The sequence below is a fragment of the Urocampus carinirostris genome, chromosome 5 (genome assembly GCF_059441175.1).
Source record: "Urocampus carinirostris isolate Australia breed hairy pipefish chromosome 5, RoL_Ucar_1.0, whole genome shotgun sequence".
NCBI classification, from domain to species: domain Eukaryota; kingdom Metazoa; phylum Chordata; class Actinopteri; order Syngnathiformes; family Syngnathidae; genus Urocampus; species Urocampus carinirostris.
The window spans coordinates 13,857,238-13,869,323 of NC_142353.1; the positions used below are offsets into that span (position 1 = coordinate 13,857,238).

The 12,086-nt window shown below is 39.3% G+C and overlaps 1 protein-coding gene across 2 annotated transcripts in view; it reads right to left on the bottom strand.

Moving 5' to 3' along the window:
• Nucleotides 1-12,086, bottom strand: part of gas2l1 (growth arrest-specific 2 like 1) — a 56,070-nt gene that overhangs the window by 18,761 nt on the left and 25,223 nt on the right. For both annotated transcript variants that reach the window (XM_088335846.1, XM_088335845.1), the window contains exon 3: nt 7,436-7,543. In XM_088335846.1, coding sequence (XP_088191972.1) covers nt 7,436-7,543 — 108 coding nt within the window. The remainder of the gene's footprint in view (nt 1-7,435; nt 7,544-12,086) is intronic.

Sequence of the window (12,086 nt, forward strand, 5' to 3'; positions counted from 1 at the left end):
CTATTGTCAGACACATTTTTACAAAAGAACAAGGCATCTCTACACAAATATAATCTCTGCTAAGAGTCGTTTACGCGCAATAGCGTCTCCGTTTTGAGTGGTAACATCCAAAAATAACGGCGTCAACATCAAGTATGCGTAAAAAACTTCAAAAGTCTGGACGCATTTTAGCCTGGATATGGCAATTTGCAAAGCAGACCTTGCGTTATATGGCAGTGCCTCGGTGGTGCACAAATATTTAAAGAGAAAGCACATCTGACAGTTGAACGAGACTGAGTCTGATTCAAATAACATTAATGCTTTTCGTTTGGGAATCGTTAAATTATTTTGTTACAGAATTTGTGGTTGACCACTGAATGTACTAGATACAAAGTACTGTTTTTAATGTTGCTGCTAATGAGCCTGTTCTTGGCTTGCAGTGATAAAATATTTCACCCGATTTTGATATATAATTTTTTCGCATGACCTTAGAAATGGACAGCGTTTTATTAGAGGACTTATGTCTCCTGACTGAGCAATGTCCCTAATTAGTTTTAGATAGGGCATTTTTGTTTAATTTTTGTACGAATTAGCAGTATGTTCAATAAAAACTGTATTTTTCACTGTACCCAGTTTTCTTGTGTTTATTATCATCTGTGATTAAATAAATGCTAAATTTAATTTATTGACTAGTAAAATACTTGTTAGTTGCTGTCCCAATTATGAGTAGTTTAAGATGGTAATTATATGCAAAAATCTAATCTGGTAAAGAGAAGTCAAACCATTAATTCATGGATATGTGCCTTGACTAAAAACATAGCAATCTGATTTGAATAATCAAAATACACTTGTATTCACCCTTTTTAGGGGCATCAATCTTGTCAAGTGAAATTAAATCACAGTCGCTCATTGCTCAATAAACGAACAATCAAGACTCAAATATTTCCATTTATGGTCATGTGACATTCACAATCTGAGCCATGATTGGTCATGTGCAACTGTGATGTGATTTAAATGTGACTAAATGGCTAACGATGGGACAGATTTTTTGAAAAGCTGGAGTTTAAGGCTTGGGCAATATTACAAAGAAGGTTATATTATTATAACAGTGTGTTTAGGCCAGTGGAGTTAACATATTATACAAGAAGAAAATGAAAAGAAATTGAAAGAAATACTTTCTAATCACACAATTCCATTTATGTATCTTTTGACAAGGTTGGAGGCACTCAGTGAAAAACATATTGACACCTGCAGATCTAGCCCATTTCCTCACAATTTGGTCCACCGTCCAAACAGCCCATTAATCTGGCCGTGGCACCATTGAGGTAAGTGAGACTAAATCAATATTGCCCAGGGTCTCCCAGCCCAGTCCTCAGAGGTTCCAAACGGGTATAGTGGCAACTCCTAATCTGAAACGGAGACAAACAGCTCTGCTTGCACAAAATACTGCCGAGATAACAGCCTGTGCAGGAAATGACCAAAAGCTCTATTTGTGTCATACTGGAGGAAAAAAGCTGCTCTGGGAAAGGGCCGGATAAATGCTTTCAGTGCTGCCATGCATACCGTGGGACCTCTAAATTCAAACACTGTCAATAAACTAAAAGGAAAATAAACATCATCGCTCTTAGAACCAATTAAGAGAAGATGCCTTTTAATATATTTCTATTGACACCATCCATCCAGCCATCCCTTATCCTCACAAGGGTCCCAGAACACATCCAAGCCGACATTGGGCAGGGGACACCCGGAATGGTTGCCAACACTCATTCCTAGGGACAGTTTAGACCTGCCAATCAACCTACCATGCACATTTTGGGTTTAAGGGTGGAAAAGCATCTCAAGCACGGGGAGAAGAAACAAACCACACAGGAAAGTTGGTAGCTGAAATTGAACCCAATTGAACTGTGAGGCAGACCATGTGAGCAGTCATTCACTGTGCCACCTTTCTTGAAAACAGTGATGTCTTATTGCAAAATAAAAGTAGAATATGACTACCCAAAGTAGAACATTGATCAGGAGAGTTTTATATAATGTATGTATTTAAAAATATACATCATAACAGTGCAGCATGCTGGGAGCACGTCTGCAGACAGAAAAACCTTACGGAAAACCATTAACACAGCCCGGGATATCATTGACCACTTTCTGCCCAGTATGGAGGACATTGCCACGGCCCGATACCAAAACAGAGCTATCCATCCACCTATTTTCCGCACCGCATATCTTCAAGTAGGGTCGCAGGGGTGCTGGAGCCCATCCCAGACATCTTCAAGCAGTGGACAGGGGACACTGGTTGCCAGCCAGTCACAGGTCATACAGAGAGATACAACCATTCACACGCTCATTCATACCTAGAAACAATCTGGAGTCACCAATTAGCCTTCCATGCATGTCTTTAGAACGGAGGAGGAAACCCACGCAAGTACGGAGAGAACATGCAAACTCCTCACGGGGAGGCCGGTAGCTGGAATTGAACCCTGGACCTTTATAATAGATCAAAAAGGACTCTTCTCACCAGCCACAACCTCTTTGACCTGCAACCTTCTGGCAAATGCTACAGGTCACATAAAAAAAAGGACCAAAAGGCTCAGAGACAGTTTCTTACCCAGAGCCATCATCAACCTAAACAAGTGCAAACAACTATAAAAATACATATATTGCTTATGTAAAGAAAAATTAATATTCGTATCTTTTTGGGGTAATATAATGCTGCTAAAATTACTTACGACCATTCGACTTACGCAAAACGGTAGATACGAACATTTTTTTCATGATGTAAAAAAAATATCCAGACAATGCTGTAAGTTAGACTTTGTTTTGTGTCCACCTTATTCTGAGTAGAGGACAGCACCGTAGTGCTTCTTTCCGCTGCGCGGCGCTGTGAGAGGTCAACAAGCATCCACTCCGAAGAATAAATCCGGCTTCTACTCCCTGGTTCGTGTGTAATCATAACAACTTGTACTGTATCGCTAGCGCGCAAAGAACTTTGACGTTTTTATTGTTTAATATCTCCTGCCTCCATTCAATATGGTTGGTGTAAAGTGTAAAGAAGAGGCGAGCCGTTTCTTTTGAAACAAAGTAGAATAAGAAAGCCTGATGCGGTTGAGAAAATGGTCAGAACGCTTTTTTTCTGCCACTTTTTGGCACTGAGGAGGAAGTAGCCTAACTCTTGAAACCCATCTTTCACAATAAGTTAAACGTCACTTTATTTATCATTATAGAGCATATTATGTTATGAAATGTTTTTTTTTAGTACAAAACAATACAGGTTACTTATACAAGCCTTAAACATACTTATATAAACCTTAAACATACAGAATATAGCACTGAAGCAACTTACGAACGATCACGCTCATAGGTCGGGCAGCATCAGTACTCAATTTACTGGACTATAAGGTGCACCTAAATATAAGGCTTACTCTGAGCAATTTATTTCATATATGTATTTCACTATGCATGAAATTAAAACTACGTGGTTGCAAAAAAAACAAAACAAAAAAAAACAGGTAAAAAAACATAATCAATAGAACATGAATATTAAGAAATCTGATTTCACAACTAAATTTACTTGATTCGCTCATAAAAAGTCACGTTATGTAGGTACCGTACATTTCATTGTGTATTTCTAAATTTATTGACTGTATTAACGGTTTATAAGGTGCGCCGGATTATAAAGTGCACTTTCTAACTTCTGGCAAATTTAGTTTTTTTAAATTCACCTTATCTTCTGGAAATTAGGGTACTATTAATATTAATATTATTGTAATTACTGTACATTATTATTATTATTGAATATGATGATAATTTAGTTGATCATGTATGAGTTTATCTGTATTTAGTTTGATGTGGTTTTCTTTTTCGTACACTAGAATCTTCATGTGCTTTATGTGTCCTTTTTGATTTGTATTTAAGAAAATTGAGTTCAATTATTTTTACTATGCTGCGACTGTGAGCACAGTAACAATTTTCATTCTCAAATTGTCCTGACACCAATTGCAGTAAATATGTAGCATATAATAAAACAGTGAGCTTTATGTTTTTACAATTCAGCAGTGTCATGGTCGCCTTGGCGACCGGTCTGCCCCGCCCCCTGGGCACCAGCTGAAGCAGTTCAACTAATTGCGTGTCTGCTATTTAAGGCTGGATTGTGGGTTTTGCGGGTGCTGGCTCATTATACCTTTTCTGTTCTGTCATGCCTTGTCCTGTTTAGTTGAGTTGGAAGAAACCTGTGTTTCCACGTTTTTGTTAAAGCCTGTTTGTTCTGTCTTGTCCCCTGAGTTTTGGACAACTTTTATTTTGGTAAATAAAAGTTTTTGATCGTCACGCAATTGAGTTCTCCCTTCCTGCCTCCTGCCTCTGTTCTAGTCCGGTCACCCCTTCCACCCCGTGATAAGCAGACAGTTTGCTAACTAAATTTGTATGAATTTTGCTGTTGTTCAAAACAATGACGTTTGGATCAAATCTGAGGTTGATTAGCATCGAATATTAGATAGAGATAGATAGATAGATAGATAGATAGATAGATAGATAGATAGATAGATAGATAGATAGATAGATAGATAGATAGATAGATAGATAGATAGATAGATAGATAGATAGATAGATAGATAGATAGATAGATAGATAGATAGATAGATAGATAGATAGATAGATAGATAGATAGATAGATAGATAGATAGTAACCTTATTCATCCCCGTAGGGGAATTCACACTTCCAGCAGTATCTTTGTGTTGAAAATAAAACAATAATAAAGTAAAAGAAATATAATACATAAATACCCAATGTAACGCGTTGATATTGAATATTTAAATAGTGCTACATAAAATACACACTGTAATAAAAATAGGGTAATATGCAGTGTGGGGGTGTGGTTTAATGTGGGCTTTTACTCCCCCGGGTGGAGCTAAAGAGCCTCATGGCATGAGGAAGAAATGATCTCCTCAGTCTGTCCGTGGAACAAGACTGTGACATCAGTCTGTCGCTGAAGCTGCTCTTCCGTTTGGAGATGTTGCTGTGTAGGGGATGTGATGAATTGTCCATGATTGACCGCAACTTTTTCAGTGCCCGTCTCTCCGCTACAGTTGTCAGGCTGTCCAGCTCTGTGCCCACAACAGAGCCCGCTTTCCTCACCAGTTCATTAAGACGAGAGGCATCCTTCTTCTTGGCGCTGCTGCATAGAAGAGGGCGCTTGCCACAACAGTCTCATAAAACATTTGTAGGAGCTTTTTGCAGATGTTGAAGGACGCCAGCCTTCTGAGGAAGTACAGTCGGCTTTGACCTTTCCTGCATAGAGCTTCTGTGTTGGAATTCCAGTCCAGTTTATTGTCCAGCTGCACCCCAGGTATTTGTAGGTCTGGACAAATTCTACACATTCTCCTTTGATAGTTACAGGAACCGGGTGAGTTCTAGTTCTCCTGAAGTCCACCACCATCTCCCTGGTCTTTGTAGTGTTCAGGTGCAGGTGGTTGGCGTTGCTCCATTGGACAAAGCCCTGAATCAATTTCCTGTACTCCTCCTGCCCACTTCTGTTACATCCCACGATAGCAGTGTCATCAGCAAACTTCTGCACGTGACAGGAATCAGAGTTGTACTGAAAGTCCGACCTATACAGGGTGAATAGGAACGGAGAGAGCACGGTTCCCTGCGGCGATCCTGTGCTGCTGACCACAGTGTCCGATGTACAACCCCCCTGTTTCACATACTGGCGTATGCTTGTCAGGTAGTCCGTAATCCATGCCACAAGGTGTGAGCTTACTCTCATCTCTGTCAGTTTACCACTAAGTAGCAGAGGCTGTACATATATATATATATATATATATATATATATATATATATATACATTTGAAAGTATACATATGGGATTGTAAGAGTTTATATACATGTAGGATTGTATAGGTTTATATGCATGTATGTAGGTGTACATACTGTAAGTACATATATTTAGATTTGTTTTGTTTTTGTAAATGGGTGAGAGCTCATGAGCCATGCTTCTTCTCACTCCTTTCTGAATATGTCTCTTGTTTTCTGCTTCTTAATTTTTCCCATTTTTACATGTTTTCATTTCCCGAAATATTTTGACAATGATCAGAAAGCCTGGCACTGCTTTTGATGCATATTCAGAATAAATAACAACAACAACTGTTTGTGAATGTGTGCATGTAAGTCAGCGGGAGCCATAGATTACCGTATTTTCCGCACTATAAGGCGCACCGGGTTATAGGGCGCACCCCGAAAAAATAGTTTTTGGTCCTATTTTTGACATACTTAAGACGCACCGGATTATAAGGCGCTACAATGGGAACGTCGACAAAACAGTCAGATAGTTCAATCAAACTTATTACCCCCTTAACATTCCGAAAGCTTGCAAAGACGCAAATACGTGTTGAGAACACGTGCGGATGCGGTGTCCGTACGATGTCACTCAAATGCATCGTTCCATCATTCGGAAAGTTAAAGTCTTGGGATTCAAGAAATGCCAACCATTCCTTACTTTCTATTTTCTTTTTCGCTCGCAACTTTACTGTGCATATGACAATAAACACTTGGAATTGAGTTTAATTTAAAAATAGACACTCAATTCCATCCATTATCTGCACCGCTTATCACAGAAACATCGAGTTCAGTCTGAAACAAGATGCAGGGACAATATAAAACCCGGAGTAGCTCACCGAAGTCGTTGTGTTCATAATAATGTGCAGCCAATGTCCTCTTATATCCGTGAGGGTAGTAAATCCAGGAGAATAAAATATTTACAAATACAGAATAGAAAAAAATGCTTTCTCTATGCCGTCAGCCTCGTGCTATAAACATTCATCTTTTTCGGCCAATTGCAGGCTTTGTTTTGCCGTTTAAGCCAATGCCAGCCTGTAAATGATAAAAAGGATCCACCCCTTGACCTCCGAATAACTTTAGCCAATAGTGATCGATTCAAATGATGATTGACACATTGGTTAGCCAATGAAACGCCGGTATATAAATCCCAGCATACACCGCGGACTACTTGGCGTTCGGGGGAAAATCTAGTCGGCGGCTGCAAGTGAGTTGGAAAACTTAATGTTGATCCATAAATAAGGTGCACTGTATTATAAGGCGCATGGTTAGCTTTTGAAAAAAATAAAGGCTTTTAGGTGCGCCTTATAGTGCGGAAAATACGGTAATTCTAATATGCTGAGACAGGCCACAGTTATTCCTGTGATATTTATTCAAACTACTACCTTGTGTGACAATGCAATTACAGTAGTCCTAAAAATAACTTTTTTATGACATTGTAAATTCAGCTGATTACCTCATGTCTCTTATTAACATTTACCTTTGGAATATTGGCAAAAAATGAAAGTGGTCTTAATATAAAGTTTTTTTTAAAAAGTGAAACATCCCCGGAGTCAAATTTTTAATCTGCCCTCTTCATAGAAAACATATAATTAAGTGTCATCGGAAAAAGATGAGCAAACTCACCCTTATAAAGATCAGGGCACTTGAGTCTCCTACTTTGTACTTTCCTTCTGATACTTTGATCATCGGAAACTGGGCCGGACAGGAACAATGACCCAAAATCTCACGGACCTGAGAGGAACAAAGAAAAAAAAAGCACGTGGATTAGGGTCAAGTCAAGTCAAGTCATGTTTATTTGTATAGCCTTTAATCACAAAGAGCCTCAAATGGCTGTACAGACTACAGATTATTGCAAACCACAGACTATTATTACACCATCCCCTGATCTAAAAGCTACATGAGGGCAAGGAAAAACTCAAAAACCTCAACATGAGGAAAATGAAGAAACCTTAAGAAGGGACTGCACATGAGGTATCCCCTTTCTAGGGTGGCCAGGCTGTAACGGATGTTGCAATAACAAATACTACACAAATATTGTCAACATAAAATATAGGTTATTCAAGTCAGGGTCAGAAAACTTATTTAGTCGTGGGCCGCATTGTGTTCAAAAAACTGGAACAGGGGCCGGGTCACGTCATTCATCTAAAGAAAATGTGCAAAAAACATGGTCTCAAATCAAATACCTCAGCGTGTCATGAAACGGACGGGGAATCAGGAAGTTCGAACTCATTTGCGTAGATGATCTGTCACTTTAATTGAGAAAGAAAAGTTATCCAAAACACAAACGGACCAAAAACAAAACAAAGGAGGCTGAAACGCAGGCAAAACTACAGACTAGGCATTTAACGGGATTAAACAGAACTTGCAGGAATCTCTCAGAATGTTACACCGAAGTGCAATAAAGTCCAACAAGCACAACAAGAATAAACAGGTATCAAACAGGCATGAACAGGTTTTCAACAAGGGTAAACAATGATCTGGCAAACGGCAGTTCCAAAAGGCGCGTTTAAGTACCCATAGGAGTAATCAGGAAAATGCAGGTCAGCCGGTGTCAAGGGGCGGGGCCAGCTGGGCATCATGACAACCGGGCAGGACATGACACAGCGATATTTCTTCATTTGCATTTTTGAAATTTCCCATGGAGACATAATAATTTATGTTATATAAAATTTTATATTTGTTTATAAGTTGACAAATTTCATAAAATTGGTTTTAAAACACTCATAATAAGAGAAAACAAAACAAATTAAAACAAATTTCAGAATATACATCGGAAAACTCAAAATGCAATATGCCTAGCTCAATACGGTGTATTTTTTTGACATGTAATATGATACATATATGAAAATTAAGTCAAGTTAAGTCACATTTATTTGTAAAGCCCCGAATCACAACATGTCTCAAAAGACTGCACAGGATTACAATTACACACATCCCCTGATCTTAAACCAACATGGGGGCAAGGAAAAACTCAAAAACTCAGCACGAGTAAAATAAGAAACCTTCAGAAGATTTAGCATTTGATAACAGTACACAAACCATAGAGAACATCAATAAAACAAAACAAATAGACAATAAAAAACAGCAAGTAAAGAAAAATGTAACTAGCTTTTGAATGTTAGCCTAAAGCACACATTAACAAATAAACATTGTGGAAAAGTCTGCGACCAAACCAACAATAAATGTTTACTAGTCGTAGTTTTTTACCATCATATCATGGAAGCTTCTGCTGCTACTGGTAACTATAGAAACTAGTACTGTTTTATGAGGGGGAGCAAACCCCTAGGCATGGGCGCTGCTCGGCTGTCCAAGACACACCACAGGAAGTGGTGCCCCCACGACCCTAACAGAAAAGGGATTCGTGAACCGTGGTATTGTAATTACATTTTTAACCATTTTCTTTTGCTTGTCAGAATAAAAGGCTTGGTGTGGCATGTGGCCCACGAGCCGTAGGTTACCCACCGCCGGCTAGTTGTTATGTGTATATGAGTGAGGCCAAGATGATGTCATGTGTTGCTTAGTCACGTCTCAGTAATTGTGACCTTAGTTGAGTTGTGTCACCTACAGTACACAATAAGTTCATATTATGTATGTTTAGAGTGTGCGTCATTTTCCTGCCCACTTCCCTACTTAGTGTTCAAGTGTCACTCCCCTTCCTTTGACCACAGTTGAAACATGAACTCGCCTGATTTTTAAAGTTTATTTTGGTTGGAAAAAAATAGCGGAGACATGACCAATGTGACATTGTTTCTGGCAGAGGCACTATCGGGCCACGGAAGAAATAGAAGCCCATAGAACAGGGATGTCAAACTCAGTTTGGCCCTGGGGCTGGATCCAGACTTTGTGTTCTCAGGCGGGCAGGATCAGTAAGAGAATGTCAACTTAAAATGTTTAGATTCCCATAGTTTTTCAGTATATTGTATCATTCTCCCTACTTTAGTAGCCTACTCTACATTTTATAATCATGAATGACAAGGGATTTTTTCTAAGCATTACACGTTTGTTCATAAGCACTAGGGAAAAAAAGGATTTTCATATTTGGCATTGAGTGGGTTAATTGTTTTATTTTAACAGTTGAGTAAATACAGTTTTACACCTGAACCAACCTACCACGCTATACAAACTCAAGTGGGAGCTGTGAAAAAATATAATTTTTGCCTTGGTTTGAAACGAATACATGTTTAGCAGTGTATGGGCAATAAGATTAGACTACATCAGATCAAACGACTAGGCTGTGCCGACTACAGCTGGGAGTATATCCTTTACTGCCCTCTAGGTGCCAGTAGGAGAATTTAGTTTGCATTTTTTTCAAAAAACATAACTTTTGATAAAAATGCTTAAAAGAATCACTTCTTTTTTTGACATACAGCAATCCCTGGTTTTTTGCTGCGGTTGCATTCCCAAAAAGTCTAGCAATAGTCAAAACCCGCGAAGTAGAAACAAAGATTTGTTTATTAAATATCATTAACATAAAATATAAAAAGACACAGAACACAGAATTGCGGTTCAATAAATAAATGAATGGTCTTTGTTGTTGTTATACAATAGTACAATGAAATTGGAGGGCTTCGCCTTTCATTGTAAGGAAGAGACATAAAAAGCGGCCGGCTAGCTGCACATTAGCATCGAGGATCCTCGATTCGAGACAGGTCTCCATGATTATTGAAATACAATCGCCACGAATGTAGTGGTTTCCCATGAGTTGTAGCCCCAGGTCATTCGTTTCATGGGTAATGGATCTGGCATTGGTGAGAAACAGACTCGGCAGGGGTGGCTTGTGAGAGTTTTTTCATAGCAACAGCAGTAGGCTGCATCTGCAGCTCCGCTTTTGCTTTATTTCCCGACCCCGCCTCGGTCTCTTCCTCAACCTGATAACAATGCATGGAGCACCGGGTGGTGATCAGCATTTCCTTGCACTGTTCTGACTGTTCTTTAGAGTCTGACTTAATTGATGAATTTCTTTTCAATGTAATGAGCGGCTAAAATACTAGCTGTCGCCGTGCTTGGCAATTTGTTTTGGGTGGTCACATTGACCGACACCATACAGTAGCTTTTCACAGTCGGGCATACAGACAGTCACACCCACCCGACACTCACAACAGAGACCTCGGTGATCTTCCCCCATGATATCATTTTCTTTGTGTGGTGTGATGCAGAACACAATGCACGTTGAAAAAACACAAAATATTTAAACCACGAAAAGTACTGAGAAATGTATGGCGGGCTGGAATGGATCATCCAATGGGCCAGGTCCAGTACGCAGGCCGTATGTTTGACACGCCTGCCATAAAACACAGTAGTTGTGGTGATGATGATGTCAGCAGGCCAGCACCGCCAGCTGGATTTTGAATTGCGGAGGCAAGCCAGCGCCCTTGCTGTGGTCGGGGCTGCTTATTAGGCAACTGGAGTCAGTCACCACTGCAGGGTGGAGCCAGATCTGCTCGGGGCTCTCTTAGGACGGGGCGACTCATATGTTGTTCCTGGCATCGGCTTTCAAACAAGTGTGCTCATGCAACGTAAAGCAATAGCATTTTCTGACTTTTCGGAGAGCGTGTTGAGGGGGAGAACGCTGACTCGGCAAATACTGTGGCATCGTCCATACAGCAGTGTTCAATACAATTTTTTCTTTTGGACAAGTACTAATATTAGGAGCACAAAGTGTACCATAAAAATCGTTGGTAATTTTTTTAAAGGAAGATGACACATACAATACTGTTCAAACGTGTGAGGTTGCTTAGAAAGGTCCTTATTTTTTTAAGGAACTGCAGTTTTTTTTTCAATAAAGATACATTGAACAAATGTAAAATACATTGTTAATGTGGTAAATTATGCTTTTAGCCCCAAATGTCCGTTTTTTACATAAGCGTATATAGGCCCATTTCCAGCAAACAGCACTCCGGTGTTTTAATAGTAGATTGTGTTTGCTAATTGCGTTAGAAATCTAATGGATGAGTAGACAACCCTTGTGCAATGCTCTTAGCACAGCTGAAAACAGTTTAGCTGGTTAGAGAAGCTATAACAACGACTTTGCTTGGAGCATCACATTTTTGAGTGTGATTAACATTTCAGAAATGCTAGAAAAAAGAGAATTTCCGTGTGAAACATGACAGTCTACTCTTATTTTAAGAAGTGAAGTCTGAAATGAATGATAAATTGCCAAGAAACTGAAGAGCTCCGACCTTGGTGTGTACAACTCCCCTCAGAGAACATTTTAAGCAAATTAGAAAGAGAAGTGGCAAATGACAAGTACATTAATTTCTAGTTTGAGAAATAA